This window comes from Astatotilapia calliptera, chromosome 19 (genome assembly GCF_900246225.1).
Source record: "Astatotilapia calliptera chromosome 19, fAstCal1.2, whole genome shotgun sequence".
Classification (NCBI taxonomy): Eukaryota; Metazoa; Chordata; class Actinopteri; order Cichliformes; family Cichlidae; genus Astatotilapia; species Astatotilapia calliptera.
Window position 1 is genome coordinate 6,304,704 of NC_039320.1, and position 23,186 is coordinate 6,327,889.

The 23,186-nt window shown below is 45.9% G+C and overlaps 1 protein-coding gene across 4 annotated transcripts in view; it reads left to right on the top strand.

Moving 5' to 3' along the window:
* Positions 1–1,440: 1,440 nt before the first annotated feature.
* ccdc88c (coiled-coil domain containing 88C) overlaps positions 1,441–23,186 on the top strand; it is a 52,607-nt gene continuing 30,861 nt past the window's right edge. The window contains exons 1-5 of one of the 4 annotated variants that reach the window (XM_026151172.1): positions 1,441–2,057; positions 4,210–4,322; positions 6,255–6,363; positions 16,334–16,403; positions 22,871–22,929. In XM_026151172.1, the coding sequence (XP_026006957.1) occupies positions 1,998–2,057; positions 4,210–4,322; positions 6,255–6,363; positions 16,334–16,403; positions 22,871–22,929 (411 nt within the window). In that variant the 5' untranslated portion in view covers positions 1,441–1,997. The other 3 variants (XM_026151171.1, XM_026151174.1, XM_026151173.1) reach the window with 3 other exon arrangements.

Below are 23,186 nucleotides of genomic sequence, written 5' to 3' on the forward strand. Positions count from 1 at the left end.
CCTCTGCCAGCTGCCCACTCTGGTTTTCTGTTTTTGCAGTGCTCCCTCTGTGGTTGATGATGTCTTGCATTCCCTGCCACACCTCCTGTGTGTTGTTGCTGGACAGCTGGGACTCGATGTTTCTTTTGAGGTCTGTCTTGGCTTTTTTAATCCCCCTTTTCAGGTCAGCTCGAGCAGCCCTGTACAGAGCTCTGTCACCTGACCTGAAGGCGGCATCGCGGGCTTTGAGGAGTGAGCGGACCTCGCTGGTCATCCAGGGTTTTTGGTTTGGGAAAACCTGAATGCTTTTGTCCACAGTCACGTTTGCAGTACAGAACTTGATGTAGTCCAGTACTGATCCTGTGAAAGTTTCTAGGTCCTGGTGTTCAAATATGTCCCAGTCTGTCTCTGTGAAGCAGTCCTGTAGTTTGGAGAGAGCTTTTTCAGGCCAGGTCGTAACCGTCTTTGTGGTGGGCACTGCGCATGAGGGGGGTGTAGGCTGGGGAGAGCAGGAAGGAGAGGTGGTCGGACTGACCGAGGTGGGGGAGGGGTATGGCTCCTCATATGGAAAAGAAATAGTAAAAACATATATGATTTACTCATGAAAGTGGCCACTTTCTCATTACTTTCATATATTGTTTTAGTAAGTATCCAAAACATACAAGTTTCATTATATAATTCTTCAAGGGATCTTATATGTGTTTTCACTCTTGTATGCTTTTCATACAAGTTTCATACAAGACAGATACAAACTTTATAAGATTTATATATATCTTTTCCATATGGCTCTATATGCATGCTTGATGTTGGAGTAAACATGGTCTAGAGCGTTTTCTCCTCTGGTGGGACATTTGACACCAAACCTCCCTGTTGGTGTTTTTGGGGTGATACACTGTTTGTCAGTGTACGGCACCGTGAAGCTTCGTGTAAGCGAAGGAAGCTCGAGACGTTAAATCTGCTGCCGTCTGCCGGGATGATGAAGAAACGAGACGATGACCAAACACAGCCTTGAAACTCTCAGCTGCTTTCAGAGACACAAAATAAAGCTGCTGGGATGGCCCAGCCAATCAGCTCACTTGAATCCACCTGACACAAAGAATGAAGTTCAGAGTTCATAGACGGGCCCACACAAATAAACACAAAATGATTTGTAAATGTAAATTATAATTGTAATAAATAGGTAAATTAACAGGGCTCATGTCACGTGTTGTGATTTGATTACGATGTCTGTATTTGATTTTTAAGGCATTTTAATTTGTCCATTATTGGCAGTTTGTGTCCTCCATACATTTCCCTCCTCGGGGCGGTCTCCATCTTGTTCTGTCTGAACTCTTTGTCTAACGTCACCAACAGACCGAATCAAAGAGTAAATACGATGGTCTGTTATTGGCAGATTTCCTGAAAAGAGGCGGGAGCAGAGTTTGTAGTGAGCGCTGATTGGCCGGCGGGTCCGTCGGTCTGTGCTCGTGCGTGTGGCGTCTGTGGGTCAGGTTGATGGAGCGCTGTGGAGGAGAAACACGGTGAAGGTGCTGCGAGCAGCGGAAACTTTTCTGTGTGCCTCCGCTTCGCGTTTTTCCTTCGTCCCGCCTTTTTCGGCTCTTTTTCACTCACTTTACTTTCTTTCTTCAAACTTCACGGCGGTTTCTCCACTTTACGGTCCCAGTGGTGTCTCCCTGGCAACACGATCAACTGTCCTGCGAAGTTAGGGTCTGTGTTTTTACCTTCAGCGGAAAAAAACTGCTCGTTCACGCGCTGAGCTAACAGAACCGAGCCGGGACCGACGGGAGCGCGCGCAGAGGCTCTCCCAGTACTTTTTTGGTTCCGTTTCCGTTCGTGTGGCTCGGACCGGCTCTTCGTCGCGAGACAATAGTGAGGAAAAGAAAGAGAGAGGGAGCTCGCGCTGGTGGCGGGGAGGGTCGATGCCTCGCGGCGCTTTGTTCTGCCCGCTGTGGAGACCTCCCGCGTGCCCGCCGCGGATACCTGCCGATCGATCGGAGTATTGATGACCGAGCAGAGCCATGGACGTCACCCTCTCCGAGCTGCTAGGCGCGTTCATGGAGTCCCCCCTGGTGGTGTGGGTGAGTGCACGCGCGCACACACACAGCTGTGAGTTTTGGTGCCCACGCGCTGCACACGTCAGGTGTATCACACATACACACACACACACATTGATTTTGGGGAGTGAGCGGTTGGCGGAGCTTCTGGTTCGTGATTGTGGGACTTTCCAGGTGTTACACAGAAAAGTTCACGCACTGTTTTCCAGAGCACATTTTAATCAGAAAGAGTTTGAAGGACTTCCGGTCAGTCTGAGCTTCAGGGGTGGTTTGAGTTCCTGAAGGAGCTGCAGAGACCAGGAGAAGCTTCCGGATGTTTCACCTGAGCTCACCTCATCACACCTTTAACAGAAACACACAGAGCACAAGCCAAGCACTCAGCATCTCTGAGAATCCGCACAGACGGAGCAGATGTGCGCGTGGACCAGGACCAGGATTGAAACCAGGAACAGAGCCAGGATCGTGATCAGGGTTGAGACCAGGAACAGGACCCAGAGCTGGACCTGGACCAGGGGTTCTTGCAGGGTTCAGGTGGATCGATGTACAGCTGCAGTTCGTGGATGTGAAGAAGCCCGCTGGCTGGCCTGGTGTCGGCCCATCAGCCAGTTTTCCCTGCATGAGCAGCGGATTCAGACTCTGCAGGAACCCTTGGATGTGTCGGTGAAAGTGTCCCTGTGTCACTTTCTCACCGTGTCACTTCCTGATCAGAGTTTCTGTCCAGCACAGACGGGCACAATGGTTGGCTGAGCCGGCGGGTCAACAGGAAATGAGGTCACAGGGAAGCAGGAACAGTCCGGTGGACCCAGACTGACTGTCGGAAATCTGCGGGGTGTCGTTAACACTAAAGCGTTTGCTCCTGCTATCCCAGAACATTCTTAAAGCAGAGGCAAATTTAAGTTGGACTACTTAATGTAGTCCCAAAAAAAACCCGGTTCATGGTGATTTTATCGCCGTGGTGATGATGTTCCTCTGATGGCTCCAGATGTTTGGACTGGAATCATCTCTGAAGCTTTTTGGAGGCAGGTCAGAGGCTGGGACGGCCAGCGGAGCTGTCAGCCGCTACTATCTGTGACGCTTCCTGTTGAGCTGTCGGCTCAGCCAACCATTGTCCCGTGGGCGGAAACTCTGATCAGGAGGTGACACGGTGGGACTGTGGTTTGGCTTCCAGCAGAGCCTCAGTGAGCGCGTGCAGGGCGTTCCTCGCCATTACTCGAGTGAGTAATGCTTAAAAAAACATGGAATCCACTCATTCACGCCGGCTTGTCTCTGTGAGTCTGCACGCTGTCCTTTAGACCCTGAGCCGCCTCTGCAGCTGAGGTCTGTGACATTAGAGCCACTGTTTAATGTGTCACAGCACCGTGACCTTTGACCCTGCTCAGCCTGGCTGCAGGCATAAGAATGTCTCAAACTGGAGAAGAAGAGAACAAACTGCTGTTTAGTACCAACGTGATCATAAGAGACTCCAGGAGAACAAAGCGCACGTCACCTGCTCGGGACGCCCGAATCACCAGGCATCTCCTCGGGCCCAGGCGGAGAGCTCGGCTCTGTAGATATGACCTAAACCCCGCCAGCCTCCACTTCCTGCTCACTGAGTCACATGGTCACATCCAATAACGAGTCTAATTATGACATTTGTGTTTTTCATTCTCCGTGTCCGAGCTGTTCTCCTCATTAAAAGTGAAACGATTTCCTCACAGTCAGAGGCTTTTATGACCATGGAGCTGGTTTCAGAGGCCCCTCCCCCCACACACATACCCCACATCTCCACCACAGAAAGGTGGAGATTCACAGAGGAGCAGAGATGCCAAACTGCCGTCCTTCAGCCCGGTGTTTAGATTACAGCTGAGGATGATGATGATGATGTAAAGATGACAGGCAGCCTGAGAGCAGCGGCAGCACTCGGGAAGCTGCCTGCCCAGATGTGCCCAGGTGGTTCAAACATGGAAAATGGGAAATATTTTATTTTTTATTCCTTGTTACTTGACTTGTTTTGGTGCTGGTGGAACGGCTCCTTTAAATGAGCCAGAAAAGCATAAAAGGGAGCAAAGTTTGAGCTCTTAAACTCAGACAGGTGTTGAGTTTATTTCAAACTCACCTCTGTGTTTCTCATAGTTTGGTTTTTAAATGTGAGATCTTTTAAAGCTGCAGACAGTTGATGTTCTGATTCTGTCCTCAGGTGCGGACGCTGGGCCCGCTGGGGTCAGGTGACGGCGCCGGCTCAGACGAGCGACTCAGCATGTTCATGGAGCTGGTGGACGGCGTCTTCCTGCACAAGATCATGACACACATGTAGGTGGCAGCGAGCGCGTTCATTTGCATGAGTCAGTCAAAACTGCCGAGTGTTTCTGGTGGTTTTTGCCTGTGCGTGCGTGTGTGTGAGTACATAAGGGGGTAAGAGAGGTAATCCTGTGTTTCCTGTGTGTGTCTGTGCGAGTGTATTTGTGCAACCACATCCTGAGTTTCAGGTTCAGACTTCACAGCCAGATGTGCTGCTCGCCGCTGAAGCGCTTCACAGAGTTGTCGTCGTCTGCAGCCTCAGAGCACAGATCAGGTTAACTAGACTGAGGTCCAGGAATTAGACCGAGCCGTGTGTGATGGGCAGAGGCTTGTAGGCTGTGGGCATTCAGGAGGAAGAGTAGAAGCATCGATCAGAGAGCAGGTGCAGCGCCTCAGCACGCCTCAGTGACTCGTACTGTCACTGCAGCCGTCACCAGCCGAGGCGCTCATGCAGGCTGATCCACTCGTTAGAAAACCCTGACAGGCTGAAGTCGTGGTTAAAGTTCGCTTATTGACAGCAGCTGCAGGAGCTGATTGCAGCCGTGACTGGAAGGAGAGACAGCACGGCTGCACACACTCTTTCAGACGAGCCCAGCTCACTTCTGACACTTCTGTTTGTGGGGCTGGTTACTGGGTTTACTGGTTTGTGTTTCTGGGATTTATTGAAATTAAAAAGAAAACAGCAGCAGACTCATCCTTCATGTGCTGATAATCCTCTGTGTGGGACGCCCCCCTGACCCGATCACACCACATGTTAATGTTAGTTATTGTTGTCAGTTATTGTCCTCAGGAATAACGATAATCGCACTATTGTTCTCCACGGCGAGGGTCGGCTGGGCCGAGGGGGGGCGGTCGGGGCTTCATGGGAAACTGGGTTACAGAGGAGCAGTGAGGAGTATGAAAGGAGACGTTAGAGAGTCGGAGGAGCCGTCGGCTGTTAAATCACTGAGTTCTCCACAGAAACCTGCAGCTAGTTTAACGAGTTCTGCGGAGCCGGCTGAGAGTCGAAGTGGAGATGGTTTAATGTCGTGGAAAAAATGAGCTCACGGTTCAGAGCGAGCTGCTGAGAGACGCCGGAGTCAGTGAGGTCGGAGCTTCAGTTATGAAAGAAGCTCGTTCCCCTCTTCGTTTATACCCCGAACGTGTCAGCGTGGATCGGCGCTGCTCGCTTCCAGCTCCTCGTTTTTATTCTCTGACTCTGTCAGAGCAGCTTTGCATGACTCACCGCTCAGAATAATCCTCCTTTATCTGATAGTGGCCCTCACAGCCTCTCACCACATCCTCTGTCAGAATCAAGCTCTTTTAGCCCCTCCCTCTTTAACAACATGTTCTTCTGATTAGCTGCCAGCAGGTGGGTGGGGCAGTTAGGCCCTCCTTGTGACATCATCCAGATCTAAGAGTGTAAAAGCTGTGATAAACAGCATGTTTGGAGCATTCTGCAGAGAGCCACCTCCTCATGTGACAGTTGGTCGGAGAAGTGTTTGTCCCCCCTCTGCTGCACTCTGATTGGACGGCTGAGTGAAATGTGACCTTAAACTTCTTTTAAGGTGTCTGCCACCTGACAGAGAGAGAGACAGTGGGTGGGACAGAGACCCCTGCAGAACGCTCCGTCTGAGTGACTGAAACACGACATTTAAATCTGCGTTTAATCAGTTACACCTGATTCTCTGTGAGGGGTTTAATGAATAATCACATGTGAAGTCCTCGCTGCGCTGTGAGACCGGCCATCTTCACGCGTCACACTGACACGATGACAGCGACAGGAGGTCAGACGGATGGACAGCGGGACACGCCCCCTATTCACATGCTAATCAGGCTCCGTGCAGGGAAATGCCTGCGCCATGGTTACCCGAAACTTGTGTGTGTGTGTGAGATGATCTTTGTCCCAAACAGCCACAAACGTCAGCCTCAGCGCTCCTCTGGTGTGTTTATTTGTCTCCATAGCGACCCGAGCCCCACCAATCAGAGGCTGAACAAGAACGTGAACAATGATGTGTCGCTGCGCCTTCACAACCTGACAGTCCTCACCAGACATATCAGGACGTACTACCAGGTACACACACACACACACACACAGTCCCAGCAGGAAGTGATGCAGGAAGTGCGTTTAGAGTGTTGACCTTTCAGCACTGCTTCATCGGTGTGCATGCTGTGGGAGACTGACAGGTGAGGTTTACCTGTGTCAGAGCAGCAGTGGCTGAACGAGTACACGGTGTGTGTGTGTGTGTGTGTGTGTGTGTGTGTGTGTGTGTGTGTGTGTGTGTGTGTGTGTGTGTGTGTGTGTGTGTGTGTGTGTGTGAAGTACAGCCCTGCGTGCATGTTTGTGTGTTTTCTATAAATCAGAGATAAGCAGCTCAGATGGAGCTGATTTGGCTGAACAGCTTCACATCCTGCATGCATTCTTGCACACACACACACTCACACGCACACACACTTCCTGTGTGTCATCTGGATTATGTGACTGTATTTTTTCCGAGAGCTGTTAACATTGTTGAAACTGAAGTTTATTTTTGATAGGGATGGGTATCGTTTAGGTTTTATCCGATACCGGTGCCAAATCGGTACTTTTGAAACGGTGCTTAAAGAATGGAGAACACAAAATTGGTCCAAAAACCTCTCACGTTCAGCTGGTTTTTTGTAAAAAGATAACAATGTTAGCCTTTTCTGCAGCTATAGGGGATTTATGGTATCACTCTTGGCTGGAAGCAGTGCTTAAACAATGGAAAAAACACAAACTTTGTCCTAAACCTCTCATGTTTAACTGTTTTCCACTTTTTCTTTGGTCATTTTAGCCTTTTTGGCCAGGGTGAAGGGAGCATCTGCCATCAAACAAGAAGACAGCTGCATGTAGCTATGATGATGTTTGCTAGTTCACCTTACATGCATTAATGTAATAACGTGGTTAGCCTATTCAACGTAAATTACACACGAACAACATTAAGCTACTCGCGCAGAGAAGAACGGCTGCTGCTGCTGCCATCATCATCCGTCATCACTACATCACTACACTGGCAGGGCTAGGAGCCAGGACTCTCCTCTTTGTGTTTTTGGGGGATGTTGCTAACTCCGGGTCCGATAAGAGGCAACCCACCCGCAGTAGATGCGCTCGGTGTGAGGTCTCGCAGCAAGCTATCAAATACGGTGCATTTCTCGGCTTTTTAAAAAAATGCTATGCGTCGCCAGGTGTTTCATCGGATTTGAGGTGTTACCTCCTTTGACAGTATCACAGTATCAGCTTAAAGCACTTGTTGCAGGCTGCTGAGTTTGCATATTTTGCTGTGAAGTACAGCCAGACTTTTGACCGCTTCGCCTTGGGCATTTTTAATCTGTAGCTCTGCTCTAAAAGAACGTACGTACCTGGACCCGCCTACTATCCTCGGAAACGTAAAATGATTGGCTAGAAGTGTATCACAGCTCAGGAAAAAAAAAGCACCGAAATAAAGCACCGAAATGTGCGCTGCTTTTCGGACTGGTTACTACCGTTTATGTCAGAACCGGTGCCATCATGGCACCGGACACCGGTACCCATCCCTAATTTTTGAGTTTCTGCTTTTATTACAGAGGATTGTTGTCTGTGTGTGTCTGTGTGTGCATGAGGCCTTCAGTTGCTCGCCTATGAAAACAATGCAGAATAAGCGACTGCAGCAGGTCTGTAATGATTTGATTCCTGGCCTTCGTGGCTCGTTCATCCCGTGGCTCATCACAGGAAGTGGAAGCACCTGTGTGACTGCAGACCTGCTAAAATAACTTCTGCCAGGAAGCAGCAGACACGTTTGCATCCTACAGGCTCCAAACCTCTTTTGGCTCCTGTGGAGGGACCACAGTGTTCCCAAACCAGCAGAGAGATCTCTCCAGCTGACCCAGGGTCTGCCCCGGGGCATCCTAAAGAAAGGAGCAGGAAGTGCTGTCAGGTCCTGAAAGCTCTGAGCCAGAAAGCCTCTGCTAGGTAGGGCTGAACGATTATGGAAAATAATCTAATTGCGATTTTTTTTGCCCCAATATTGCGATTGCGATGCGATATGCGATTATTTTTTAAGGTCTTTGTCTTCTGTATTATTAAACAAAGACAAGCAATACATCATATAGTATGGCCAATACTATATTACATTAATTTTAAACTGTTCTTTCCTGGAAGACAGACCTCTGTTATGATGACATGAGGTGATGCATGAATTGATGACTGACATTTTTATTTAACTTCTTCAATCACAACAGTATATTTGAACATACACAATAGTTTATTTTTAGCTTACAAACATCTGAGCATAAAGTGCTGACAAGGAACCCTGGTGTAAACATTAAAATGAAAGTCAGTACAATGTGCAGATTGCAGAAATATACATAAAAAAAAATCAGTGGCTTTACCACACTCAGTTTTTCGACATCTGTGAACTACTAGACAGTCATTCAATTAAAAAATAATATTAAATAAATAAAACTAATAAATAAAAAATACACACATCTTACTGATCTCTGCAGTCAGTAACATTACACATAAAGTGCAAACATAATAGCAATTGTATAAACACACACACAAACACGCCTTTAAAATTTAAAGGCGTGAAATTGGACGGTCTAGCCTTCTGATTAGCTAATCAGAAGGCTAGTTCTGATTAGCGTCACCGCTGTCTCGGTGGAGTTTAATAAACTCGGCCGTCTGCTTCTTGCTATATAAAATATAACCAGACACTGGTGTAAATTCTCGACTGTCTCATACTTCTGTTTAATAAGTTTTCTGTTTGACGTTTAGTCAGCTGTGTGAAAACCAAGGAGGAACCCACCCGGGGGATTAATAAAGTTTTATTTTATCTAATCTAATAACTTTAATCTCAGCCAAACCGATTTACTCACGAACAAACAAAACACTGAAAAAAGCCCAACAATAACATTTTTAGGTTGTCTAAGTGACTTATATATTACGTTTAACCCGAGCAGCGAAACTCCGCGGTGATCTGAAAATGATGTGCCGGGAGTTGTGCCGTTCTCGGCCGCATCAGTAATCCTCGAGCTCCCGGCTAGCTGTCGAGCTGGTGGGTAGCAGACGCCTCTGAAAACGTCGAAGCACTTTTGCAAATATGGGATATCTTGATAAACCGAGCAGATATTTGATGTTTACACAACTACTTTCTCGCCTGAAAATATGTTAAAAGTTTATTTTGTGACCCAGAAAGATTAGTATGAGTAATTTTAAAACTTAGTAGCGGCCGCCATTGCTGGAAACTGGAGTTTGGCTGGGCCGCGCTATGAATTCTGGGATATGGTAGTAATTTGGACAGCCTTATAATCGCAGTATAATCGCAGCCTTTGCGGTTAGAAATTGCACTTGATCATGTCGCGATATTATCGCAAATGCGATATATCGTTCAGCCCTACTGCTAGGTAACAGTCAGGTTTCAGGTCCTCCAGTGTTAAATATAATACAGCTGGAACTGATTGTTGGGAGTTTGTCATGAGCACACATGCATCATCTGCATACGCTGATGTCTCCGGCTGTGACCTGCAGGTCTGCGGGTGACGGCGCCCCTGTTTGTCCTTTTTCAGACTGAAGCTGCTGATGGAAACGTTACTGTTGGTCTATCTTTAGCAGCTGGCTGAACACAAAAAGGCGGTTTGTGAAACAGCTGCGATCGTGGCTCAAGAGTTGGGAGTTCGTCTTGTAATCAGAAGGTTGCTGGTTCGAGCCCCGGCTTGGACAGTCTCAGTCGTTGTGTCCTTGGGCAAGACACTTCACCCGTTGCCTACTGGTGGTGGTCAGAGGGCCCGGTGGCGCCAGTGTCCGGCAGCCTCGCCTCTGTCAGGGTGGCTGTGGCTACAATGTAGCTGCCATAACCAGTGTGTGGATGTGAGTGAATGGGTGGATGACTGGATATGTGAAGCGCTTTGGGGTCCTTGGGGACTAGTAAAGCGCTATATATGGCCATTTACCATTTACAGCTGCGACTGAGCGATCAGAGCTCCTCGTTTTCATACAGCCAAGCTTACTGAGGATCAGCTTCCATCGTTCTGTGTGACACACACGGAGGTATGGGAGGCTCCACATACAGTGAAGTGTCCCATCGATGATGCCCTCCTGCAGCGGCTGCAGGTGCTGTTTGAAGGGTCTGGGTCCGGTCTGGGTCTCTGGCCGGTCTTAGATGCTAATGGGTGTTTAGGATGAGCTGATGTTTGCAGTGATCGTGCTGTGCGACCTCTATCTGTCCACAGGAAGTGTTTCAGATGGAGGTCAATGGACTTTAATGAGTTTTAATAAAGTTTTGGTGTTTGAATAGGGAATGACCACGAAGAGGCCACACCCCCGACAGACACTTTACTTTTATTCTGAGATGGATTTCATTTTTAACTTTGTGCTAATTGGACCGTTTATGAAGTTGTGTCTGGATCTGTGCGCTCTTTGTGACCTCAGCAGTTCTACTTCCTGTAAGGAGAAAACAGCGATGGAGGTGTGGCCACGGTCATCTGCTGGTCTTTGGGTCCAGGCTAATAAACGAGGCCTGAGACACTTCAAAGCTGTCATACGATTTCTGTTCCCTTTAAACAGCTGAAGGAAGAAAAACAGAACATTTACTGAGTAAATGAAACGAAACCCACAAAAACATGACAAAATAATGATGAATGAATCCAATCCTATAAAAACAGTTTGGTGTGTGTGCTTGTGCGTGTGTGTCTGTGCGTGCGTGTGTGCATGTCTGTGTCTGTGTGTGTCTGTGTGTGTGTCTTTGGGCAGGACAGAGTTAATCTGCTGTCTTTTCAAACATCTTTTAAAAATCTGAGCACAAACACTCCTCGGATGATAATATGAAGTCAACAAGCTTTAGAGAGCAGGATCAGCTGCAGCACACGGACACACAAACACACGCGCACACACCTCCAGCTGTTCGTGCGGAGCTGGGCGTCGGCTTTGTCCTAATTAGATGAAGTCCCAGCAGATGCAGACTGGCCTGCTGAGTCGTGTGTGTGTGTGTGTGTGTGTGTGTGTGTGTGTGTGTGTGTGTGACTCAGTAAGCTGATATCTGGAGCTCTGTTGTGTCTTTGCTGGTTCTCTGCCTGACTGTGTCCACAGTTATTGATCTGTTTATCAATAAAAAATGAATCAGTGAAATTACAAAGACGACTCTTTGTGTCTGAAACTGGTTCAAAGGTTAAAGGTCCTCTCCTCCTGAGAGGTCATTTATGTACAGGTGACCTCCTCGCAGTCAGCTGATCTATATAATGTGCTCTAACTTCATTTCACGAGGCCTTGTGTGTTCAGCAGATCTCTGAGTTTCTCAGGGCTGAAACATGCAGACTAAAGGCCGGCTCGTCTGTCCCAGAGCCTGGGTCGTCTGGGTCACCTGCAGCAGTTTGATGTCTGTGACGTAGAGTAGAAAACAGCTGCTCCCTGATCTTTGATCTGTTTCTGATCATTCGCTACAGGAAACCTCACAAAGTGCATTCTGGGTAAAGTTTAAAGCCTCGTATCAGCCTGTGGGAGAGGTGTGTGCTCAGAGCGAGTGGGAGCACATGAAAGGTCTCCTTTTACCTGCATCCACAGACCAGGATCATCTTCATCTCCTTCTGGCTCAAAATAATTTCCAGCATCAGAATCAACACTGTGAATGCAGCTAGTGTCTGTGAAAAGGAGGAACCGATCACAGGGATCAATCACCTGATCAGGAGCTGAATCAGCTCTGCTCTGTTTTTATGAGAAACATGTACACAGACTGTTTATTATGTACAGGAGAGCGCGTTTCTATAACTCACCTGCGTTGTTAGGGGCGTGGCCTCTGACAGGTAGCTGCTAACTGAACCTCTGGACTGTGTTTGTGCTGCTGTGGAGTTTCCTGTGTGCGATGTGATCACATCGGCTTTATTAATGTTTTACGTGGTCTGAGGTCAGAGTCCATCCTAAGTTTGGCCCTCAGCCTAGTTTCAAAGGTCACGACCTGTAAACAGCCGGTGGCAGAGCGTGACGCCTCTGAAGTGTGAGGCTGCGGTGGCAGAAGTTTTAATTCTTCTGCAGTAACGCAAGCAGCCCTCCTCCCCCTCCTCCCCCTCCTCCTCTCTCACTTTACCCTCCTCGGTTACCGTGGGAACTCCAGAACAAAGGCCTCAGCCTACAGTCTGGCATGTTTGGAACTCCATATCCTCTGCCCTACTTTATACACACACACACACACACACAGCTTTTCCTGACAGTAACAATAAAACACTGACAAAGTGTCTGAGCATGCTGGGTGTGTGTGTGTGTGTGTCTGTGTGTGTGTGTGTGTGTGTGTGTAAGGTCAGGCTGCAGGGTAACCAGAGGGCAGTTTCTGATTGTTGTCTACTTTTGTGTGCGCGCTGTATGTGTTTTGGTAATTTGTGTGTTTGTGTTTTCTCAGACTGTCATCTGGTGAGAGACACTGCTCACGTTAACGTGTGAAAACAAACAAAAGTCGCTTTTTTCTTTGTTTACCTCCAGCGAGTATGGAGGACCAAAACTGCCAACTTAAAAATCATCAGTTTAAAATTAAACAAAAATGCTAAAAGTTAAAAACTCAGTAAGTGAACAAAGATTCCAGTAAATATAAAAAAATGTAAATATTTTATTTTAAAATGATATTTATGTTAAATTTAATCATTTATGCAGTATTTTTAATTTAATTTTGAAAAACTTGTTTTTGAATAAATCTATCAAATATAAGAAATATTATTACTAATATTTTAAGGTTCTTTATGAAACTTGTTATTTTTTTACTCGTTTTTTATTATGTATAAACTTTTTTCAACAGTTTTTTCTATTGCTTTTATCTATCTTGTGTTTGTGCGTTTGTCTCAGGTGAGGTTTACCTGTGTCAGAGCAGCAGTGGCTGAACGAGGACACGGAGTGTGTGTGTGTGTGTGTGTGTGTGTCTTCTCACTGTGTTTCCTTTTTACATTTGCTCGTTATTTTTCTGTTTCACTATGCAAATGATGGGCGTCACTCGAAGCGTGTCATGAGCTCAAAGAATAAACTTATAAATAAAAGAAAACTACATTTAAATGGAAAAAGAAAAAATGTTAAATTTAATGAAATAAATAATTTGTGTGTGTGTGTGTATGTATGTATGTATGTATGTATGTATGTATGTATGTATGTATATATATATATATATATATATAAATAAAATAATGGATGATGTATTAAATGGCTGCATTTTAGGTTTTTTGGGCTGATTATTTATTTTTAACTGTATGTTTTGGTCCTCCGTACAGTAACCCTGCCATAAAGTGTTTCAGTGACGTAAGCTGAAGCATTTAATTTGTTCCTGGTGAGAAACAAGCGAATTAATCAGACTAATTTTTACCTCTTTTTCTCCTGTCAGATTAATCAGATTAATTTTAGTATTTTATAGTGACGCTGCGTTTAAATGACAGCCTGAGGAAACGGACTTCTGAGCTTCACAGGAGTGTGCAGACAGTTTCGGGTCGTCGTTAGAAATGAGCTGTGATGCTGTGTTACTGTTGTAAACCGACTGTCGCTCTCAGAGTTTTGTTTGAGGAGGTCTCCTTTGTCCTCGAGGTTAAACTTCACGCTCCGCTGAGCTTCGCCCAGTCTTTGCGGTCGCGCTGCAGCGTCTGATGGTGGTTTTCTTTCTTCAGTTTCTGTAGTAAACTTGTTCTGCAGCTCCAGCAGCACTGACACTTTGTGGAGCTTTTATTTTCCGCTGCATCGAGCACTTTTTCCGTCCTGCTGAGGTCTGTGGCCTGACGTCAGCCCGCGGACTCTGCTGGCACGTTTCATTGAAGTCTGGTCTGCACTTCGCATTTTAAATTGGTGAGAATTTGTTGGAACGCAGACGCCGGCGGCCCGGGAGAAGTCGGCTCTCTCATTGGCAGCCACAGTTTCATTGATCTGGGATTAGAAACGTGAGCCCAGTGTGTCAGCGGGCCGAGGATTGAGGCCTGTTAAATGGGTCAGTGCTGCCGGCAGCATCGATCTCATCTCAGAGATCCTGCTGGGGACGAGATCGTGATTCGAGTTAAAACTCTCACGGCTGAAACGCTTCAATCAGACTGCAGCCAAGCTGTGTTTGTGTTTTTATTCATTTGTGTATTTAACGGCGACGATGCTTTGAGCTGGATGTAGGATCAGCCAGCACGACTAACTTGCAGATTTGTTCCTGGTGTAACTTGTAAGCTTGAGCTTCATGAAAACAGACAAAAGGAAAACTTGTGTGTGTGTGTGTGTGTGTGTGTGTGTGTGTGTGTGTGTGTGTGTGTGTGTGAGAGTCGGTGAGTCTGTCACATTCAGGATAAAGACAGAAGCTCACGCTGCTGACAGACAGATGGTGGCCAGGACACATGTTTTATTCATGCTGTAGAGTGTGTGTGAGAGAGAGCAGGCAGCCTGGTTGGCTCTCATGTTACCTGTACAGACCAGTGTAACATTACCTGCAGGCACCTCAACGCTATAGCACAGCTGACTGTGTGTGTGTGTGTGTGTGTTCATGGTAAAATGCAGTCCTGCAGACACCTACTGTACCTCTGGTCATTATCAGCTCAGCTTACCTGTGGTGTGCGTCAAACTCAGATAAACCTCCCCCTGACCCCTGGTGACCCCAAAGTCCTAGCTGTTGATTTAAACAGTGATCTTAAATTTGGAGGTCACTGAGACACTTCCTGTCTGTACTGTGCCGTCTCGCCACAGACGTTGACCAGGCCGGTCACTGATAACAAACATAACTCGACCCCGAGCGACGCTACATGTGATGATGTCGTTAATCAGTGATGCACATTCCTGACCAAAAGTACAAGAACGAACTTTTCTCTGGAAGCTCAGAGACACCTCAGACTGTCTCTGCCACAGATGTGGAGTCATGTGACCTGCTGTTTATTTGTTTTAAAGAGGTTTCTTCCTGGAAATGTTGTCTCTCTCCACGCTGTACTGTCGAGCCCCTGGCAGCCATGTTTTCTTCTTCTTCTGTTGTAGCTGCCTGCTGTCCCGTCACACCGCGCATCGACAGACTCCACCTGCAGACCATCTCGATCGTCTCCTTTACTGAAACCAAAGTTGGAGCTGATTGCAGGGGCACGGGAACCTTTCTGAATTTCCCGTGCACTTCATCTCCTCCATGTGCTTCTGCAACAGCTGCAGGTTCTGGTTCTGGTCTAGGATCTGTGGACCAGAACCAGGACCAACGTATCAGCTGCAGGCCGACGTGTGAACATGGAAATGCTCAGTTCCTTCTTTCAGAGCTGCAGGCGTGAAAACGGCTCAGAGCATCGAGATAAACGATTCAAACTTTGTAAACTTGGCTTTAATTTTCCACTTTTCCTGAAACGTTGGTGGATTTTAGGCTCAGCTCTGACACGTTCCCGCACACGCTGAGCTGGGGTCACATGGCAGGGTGGGGTCTGCTTTGTGCCATCAGTGCCAGGCTGTGGATAAATACGAGTGTGTGTGTGTGTGTGTGTGTGTGTGTGTGTGTGAGACACCGGGCAGGTTTGGATGGATTGCTGCTGACAGCCACTTCCCTCCTCCTGTAAACACTCCGATCAGGACGTTTCCCTCTCAGCCCTCCTCTGACCTGATGAAGGCCCACCTCCTCTGCTCTGCTTTGAAAAGTGTTCATATTAAATCTGTGTGTGTGTGTGGGATAGTGTTCTGGAATGGAAAGCATTCCCTCCTCGTGGGCTTTTTATTTCCTGACACACACTTTGTCAGCAGCAGGGTGTTTCCTGTTGGCTGACTACACACACACACACACACACACACACACACACACACAGGTGTGTGTTTCTTCTGATTTCATGAAGCACAAACCGAGTGACTGAAGCTTGTACCTGTGAATGAAGCTGGTCCTCTTAGGCACACTGGATCACACATTAGCCTCTGCAGGACTCACTGACATGTTAATATTTATAAAACGCAGAAATATTAACACCTTTATTTTGGCGGTGGGAACATGTGAAAGGTCTGAACGTGGATCATTGAACGCCTCATTGCTAAGCACGCTTTGTTTCCTGATGTGATGTCATCATCGTCACTGTAATGACACTTTTCCTTCTTCGCTCGGTCACAGGACACGCTGCAGCAGCTGATCGTCATGCCGCTGCCCAACATCCTCTGCATCGCCAAGGACCCGATATCAGGTAACGCTTATGTCGACACACCTCCACAGGTGAATGTACCTCCACACTAGAGCTGGGCGATAGAACGATAACGATATGTATCGCGATATAACTTTTTCTCGATAGAAAAATTAAACTATCGCGATAGACCTCGCCGCTCTTGTCCTCTTTAAAAAAAAAAAACAGCCAATCCAAATTACGTAGTGCAGAGCTGAACCAATCACAGCTGCAGCGTCACGTCACGTGACTTGTTACGTACAGCACAAGTGCCAAGCCGCACATGTGTATTTGTTTGGGAAGCAGCCAGCCACCGTGCCGCCCGGGTAATGGAGGACACGAGTGTGGCGGCTAGAAAAATCAACCGAGCGTGACCGAAGGTTACCGAAGAGAAAACAGATGATGGTTCCAATGCCGGAGAGATTGTCGAACGGAAGAGCCATAGAAGTTCCGTAGTGTGAAGGTATTTCGGCTATTTCAAGTCTGACAAAAAACAGAGTAGCTTGCACTGTAAATTGTGCCGAAAGCAAGTCTGGAAATACAATAAACTGGTGCATGCGCTACGTCCACACGTACCCGGGTATTTTTGAAAACGCAGATTTTTCTATGCGTTTGCACCTTTCTTCCACACGTAAACGGCGTTTTTGGTCACTGAAAACGAAGATTTTTGAAAACTCCGTTTTGCATTTACGTGTGGACTAGAAAAACGGAGAAAACACAGCGTCAAAGGTGTGCGCATATTTTGACGTCACACTGTGCGCCACGTTGTTTCGGTGAAATGAATTTCTACAATACTGTTAATTCTACTCTCTGCAGTGTTTAAATGCTTACATATATACACACAGTTACTGTCCCTCCACACATACGACTCGGTTCTGCTTCTATGCCCCAGCTTTGTTTACTTTTTCCCACCGAGGCTTCTAGATTTCTGATTGGCCAACATTTCTGCACGGTTAGGAATCTAGCGCCACCTGCTGCTTTGGCATGTTCATAGCAGCGTTTTCCTTCATTTCTGTCTTTATGTGTGGACGGGATTATTTTTTAAAATGAAAACGGAAAATCTCCGTTTTCAAAAATACCCGTGTACGTGTGGACGTAGCCTCAGTCTCTGACTGGAAGCGCTAATTCGTCATTCGGCTTTTGTCAGACTAAAGTAACTGTTAAAACTGTTTGAAAAGCTAAGCTATACAACAAGGAGAGATTGAGAATTTCCTTTTAGTTCTCAGTTTATTTGATATTGACAAAAGTTAGTCAGTTTTGTCTGTTCTTCTGTAAAACAAACCAAGATTTATTTTTATAATTAATAATTTCTAAGTGGAATTGACAATTTAGTCTGTTTTGTTTGTTCTATTTTGAAACTTAAACGCTTTAGCGGCTGCCTTTTGTGTAGTTTGCAATATTTGCCTTTATTTATCTGAAAAAGTCTCATGTTCCTTAAGTACATCTACCCTGTTGAACTTATTATGGGAAATAAATATTTAAATCAAAACAAGCTGCTGATTATTTCACATTTTACTTGTGAGCAACGGCACATTTAAATCTTACAAATATAGTTATTTGGCTTATATCGTGATAGATATCGTTATCGCCTGAAATGAAAAAAACATATCGTGATATGAAAAAATCTTATATCGCCCAGCTCTACTCCACACGCTGATCAAAGCGCCCGACCAGCGCAGTGAAGATAAACTGCAGTCAGTCCAGTTAGGATCAGAAAACACGCGAGTCCATCTCATCTGCGCAGGTGCAGCAGGCGGTAGGGCTGCTCGATTATGGCAAAAATGATAATCACGATTATTTTCACTGAAATTGAGATCACGATTATTTGACGATATTTATTTAACTAGAGCAGGGCGATATGGCCAAAAATATTTATCACGATATATATTTGAAAATTTGCGATAACGATATAACTGACGATATAATTGATGCGAGACAAAATACAACTCCACAACATTACTAGCGCAAAAAGACAACCTTCCATTTATTTTCACTTAAACAAGAAGCTGGTTTTTATGTACATTAAAGCTTTATAAAAATGTAACAGTGCAAATGCAAATTCCTTGCTGAAAGTTTAACCAAAAGGCATTTCCAGTAGAAATGGGCTGACATATCCTGAGCATAACCATGTATAATGTCCACTGAAGTTAAAAAGAGGTGCTTTGCAACATTAAACTGCAGTGTGCAGTACGCATTTTTCGGACCATAAGGTGCACGGGATTATAAGGCACATTAAGCGAAACAAAGCAGTCAGATAAATCAAACTTGATTAAACTCATTCTTCTTGCTTCCTCCACTTCTGTACCATTGATTCATTAATGTTGAATTCTCTGGCAGCTGCTCTATTCCCATGTTGTTGCAGTATATTAATGACTAACCTCGTATTGTGGATGGATTATCTCAGTTGTTCTCCTGACTGAGGTTTGGTACGTTTACAGCATCCTGCCATGCGATTGCATTTGTCTCTAACCATGAAGAACCTTCACGTTAACTTTTATAAGTGGAAAAGTGTTAGTGTTCGTCCTCCAGCTTCACTGTTTATGTTATGCTAACATAGCTGTGTCGCTAGCGATCACGTAGCACATCATTATATACCAGCTAGCCCAACTTCAGTAACCCTACAAACGTCACTGCTGTTTAGTTTCCTGTCTTCATTTATGTTGGAAGTGATAGCAGAGCTGTACGTTTGATTTTTTTCAGAAATCTCAGTCAGAACATGCAATATCATGCTTAGGTAACTAGCAAAACTAGCGAGCTAACTTCCGCTAGCTTCCTGCTAACTTCTAACTCCGTTAAATGTAATAACTTTTGTTTTCATGGATGCCTGGAAGTTAAACTTTATAGTTAGACCTGGTAAAGCAGCAATGCTGATCGTTTTATTAAAGATGAAAGAATTTAGACAGTTTTTAACTCTCAGTGATGCTGCAGTGTTGTTTGACCTGAAGCATACGGAGTTTAGGACCCAGATTACTCCCAGATTTAAGAGCATCTTAGTCCGACAAATACGACAATAACGACGGCCGCTTGCATGTTCTGCAAAAAAATGTGCTTTGTTGTGTATCTGACGGACAAACACCAAACCAGTTCCACATCACGGAAGTTGCACCATTTTTACAAACCAATTCTGGTTCATCTGTTTCACTCAACAATCGGCCATGTGCGTATGAAAACAAAGGCACTGCGCATGCGCGTTTTACTCCCATTCTATCGCGATATTTCATTTTCCTATCGTTGCCTAACATTATACCGGTATTACCGTGAACGGTATAATATGGCCCAGCCCTATATTTAACCCTTTAAGACCTACTATAGAACCAAGTCCACCAGAGCTTATATTATTTTTTTTACATGCTGTAGTGCCATTTGTGGGAGCATTTCAAGTTGCTATACATCAATACAACTGTTATAGCCCATATTTTACTAATATGTATGTATTAAGTCCATAGTAATTACATAAATTGCAAAAAAGTGCAATAAACTACAAAAAAAATTGAAAATCGCTTTTGTTTTGTTTACATATATTTCTACTTGGAGAAATTTAAGAGGCTTATCCCTCAAAACTTTAAATACAATAAAGTTGCAAAAAATAGTTTACAACAACAGGAAATTTATTTTTAGTGTCTTCATAGTTTTATTTTGGAGATACAGCAATTTTTATATACTGATTAGATTAGATTAGATAGAACTTTATTAATCCCTCGGGTGGGTTCCTCTGGGAAATTCAATTTCCAAAAAAGCACAGCACCGACAGAAGTTACAGAGTTACAGAATATTATATATATATATATATATATATATAAATACAGAGACAATATAAATAAAATATACGAAGGGGATAAATATAATAAATAGGAATAAAAATAAAAATACAAGTGAATTGCACATTTCAAGTATTGAGTCTATTGCACCGTTGACTATTTACAAAAGTATTGCACTAAAGGTATTGCACAGTGAGGTGAAGAGGCACTACAGCTTAGTTGTTCCCCCCTCCTTTGTCCTCCTGTTTCCCCTCCCTCTCCCCTCCAGGGAGGAGTTAAACAGTCTGATGGCGTGTGGGACAAAGGAGTTTTTAAGTCTGTTAGTTCTTGTCTTTGGGAGAAGCAACCTGTCACTGAACAGACTCTTCTGGTTGTTAATGGCCGTGTGCAGAGGATGCCCAGCATTGTTCATAATGTCCATCAGTTTCTTTAATGTCCTTTTCTCTGCCACTGTCACCAGAGTGTCCAGCTTCATGCCGACCACAGAGCTAGCCCTCCTGATCAGTTTCTCCAGCCTGGATGAGTCCTCCTTTGCTGTGCTGCTCCCCCAGCACACCACAGCATAGAAAAGTACTCCAGCAACCACCGACTGGTAAAACATCCTCAGGAGCTTCCTGCAGATGTTAAAAGACCTCAGCCTCCTGAGGAAGTACAGTCGGCTTTGGGATTTTTTTATACAGGTGCTCTGTGTTGCATGACCAGTCCAGTTTATTGTCCACCCACAGCCCGAGGTACTTGTACTTGTTGACCACCTCCACCTCCTCTTCCTCTATCTGAACCGGCAGTGGACCTGCTCTAGACCTCCCGAAGTCCACAACCAGTTCCTTAGTCTTTGAGGTGTTGAGTTGCAGGTGGTTTGTGTGACTCCATGCGACAAAGTTCCTCACCAGACTTCTGTACTCCTCTTCCTGATCATCCCAGATACACCCCATGATGGCTGTGTCGTCTGCAAACTTCTGAATGTGGCATAATTCAGAGTTGTAGCAGAAGTCAGAGGTGTACAGGGTGAAGAGAAGAGGGGACAGCACAGTTCCCTGTGGTGCTCCTGTGCTGCTGACCACAGTGTCAGACGTGATGTCCTTCAGCCTGACGTACTGTGGTCTGTCGGTGAGGTAGTCGGAGATCCAAGCCACCAGGCAGGGGTCCACCTCCATCCTGTTCAGTTTTTCTTGAAGCATACAGGGCCGGATGGTATTAAAGGCACTGGAAAAGTCAAGAAACAGGATCCTGACCGTGCCTTTTCCCCCATCCAGGTGTGAGTGGGCTCTGTGTAGGAGGTACAGGATGGCATCCTCCACTCCGACACCCACCTTGTATGCAAACTGTAGTGGGTCCTGGGCATGTTGTACCTGTGGTCGGAGGAGGTTGAGGAAGAGCCGCTCTAGAGTCTTCATAAGATGTGACGTCAGTGCCACCGGTCGGAAGTCATTCAGCTCATTGGGCCGGTTCTTTTTGGGGACCGGGACGATGCAGGATGTCTTCCATAGGGCGGGCACTCTCCCCAGTCGCAGACTGAGGTTGAAGACTCGTTGTAGCGGCTCCCCAAGTTCAGCAGCACATGCACACTGCAGCACACGACTACTGCAGGAAAAACAAAAAACAATCCTATGATGCAAATTTGCAAAGAAAACAGCATGTGCATCATTTCACTGTGGGAAGTGTTACGAACAGCTGATAGGAACGGCAAAGCGTGTTTCTGGAATATTATGTTTTTGTTCCTGCAAGCGCTTTTTATGCAATTTTTGCAAAGCTATATGTGGAACGAAACCGTGACCGAGGACAAGCTGATGGCATCAGATGTAAGTACAACTCCTCCGGTTTCATATGCAAAACAAATTATTGCGCTAGCTTACACGGTTCAGATTCTACAGGGATTTAAAAATAGTTACGCAAAACGGAGCATGCTGCTCTGACCGGCTTTAAAGGGTTAACAATGACTTTAAAAAAATAATATAAAATAGTGTGCAACACCACTGAAGTTTTTTTCTTTTAAACTCTCTTTTCAACCAACGGCAGTCACTCTCCAAATAACTTCTGCTTAGCTTTCCGAGCTTCCCTCAGGTCCTCTTAATCAGCGGTCTCCAACCTTTTTTGCGCCACGGACGGTTTATGCCCGACAATATTTTCACGGACCGGCCTTTAAGGTGTCGCGGATAAATTAGGGAGGGGCTAATAATCGGCTCAGTCATTTTTAATGATCGTTGAAAGCCCAGATCGTAATCGTGATTAAAATTCGATTAATTGAGCAGCCCTAGCAGGCGGTGCTCATCCCTTCAAACTTTGTCCCAGCTGTTAGAACGAGACCGCCCGCTGCTCCGGGGCGGCTCGTCCATACGCGCCACCCGTACGGTGTCCTCGCAGTGAGGAGAGCTGAGACGCTCGAACGCACTGAGCGTCTGTGCACAGAGATCAGCTGATCACACACCTGAGGTCAGGCTGTGCTGACAGGTGACAGGTGCAGACGGTTTCATTAGACACACTCATCAAGTCCAGGGGTCCCAAATTCTGGAGGTTTCCTGGGAAAACGGGTGTGTGTGTGTGTGTGACAGAGTTGTGTAGCTTTCATGCTTTAAGCCTCGTCTTTACAGACTTTATCAGCCCTTCGCTCTGCTGAAGATGCAGGATTTAAACCAGTGTGTGTGATTGAAAAGTGGTTTGTATTTATTTCTCAGATGTTCTCAGAGGTCGGACGGCGTGACTGTAACCACGAGTTTCTCTGTTTTGTTCCCTCAGCAAAGAGCATGGAGGAACTGAAGAGGCTTTTGTTGCTGATTCTGGGCTGTGCTGTGCAGGTAACACACACACACACACACACACACACACACACACACACACACTGCCTCTCCCAGGAATCGTGTTTGTGTGTGTGTCGTTTTGCATGTCTGAGCACAGCCGTCTCTTCGTGTTCCTGCTGACGAGGGCTGGACTGGATGTGGGCGGGGCTTCTCGCTCTTTTAAACACCAGTCAATTGTTTTTCTGTTAACCCCGTGGATCCTGATCACAGTCAGGTTATTTAGCGTGTTGCTGGAAGCTGCTCCTCCCTGGAAG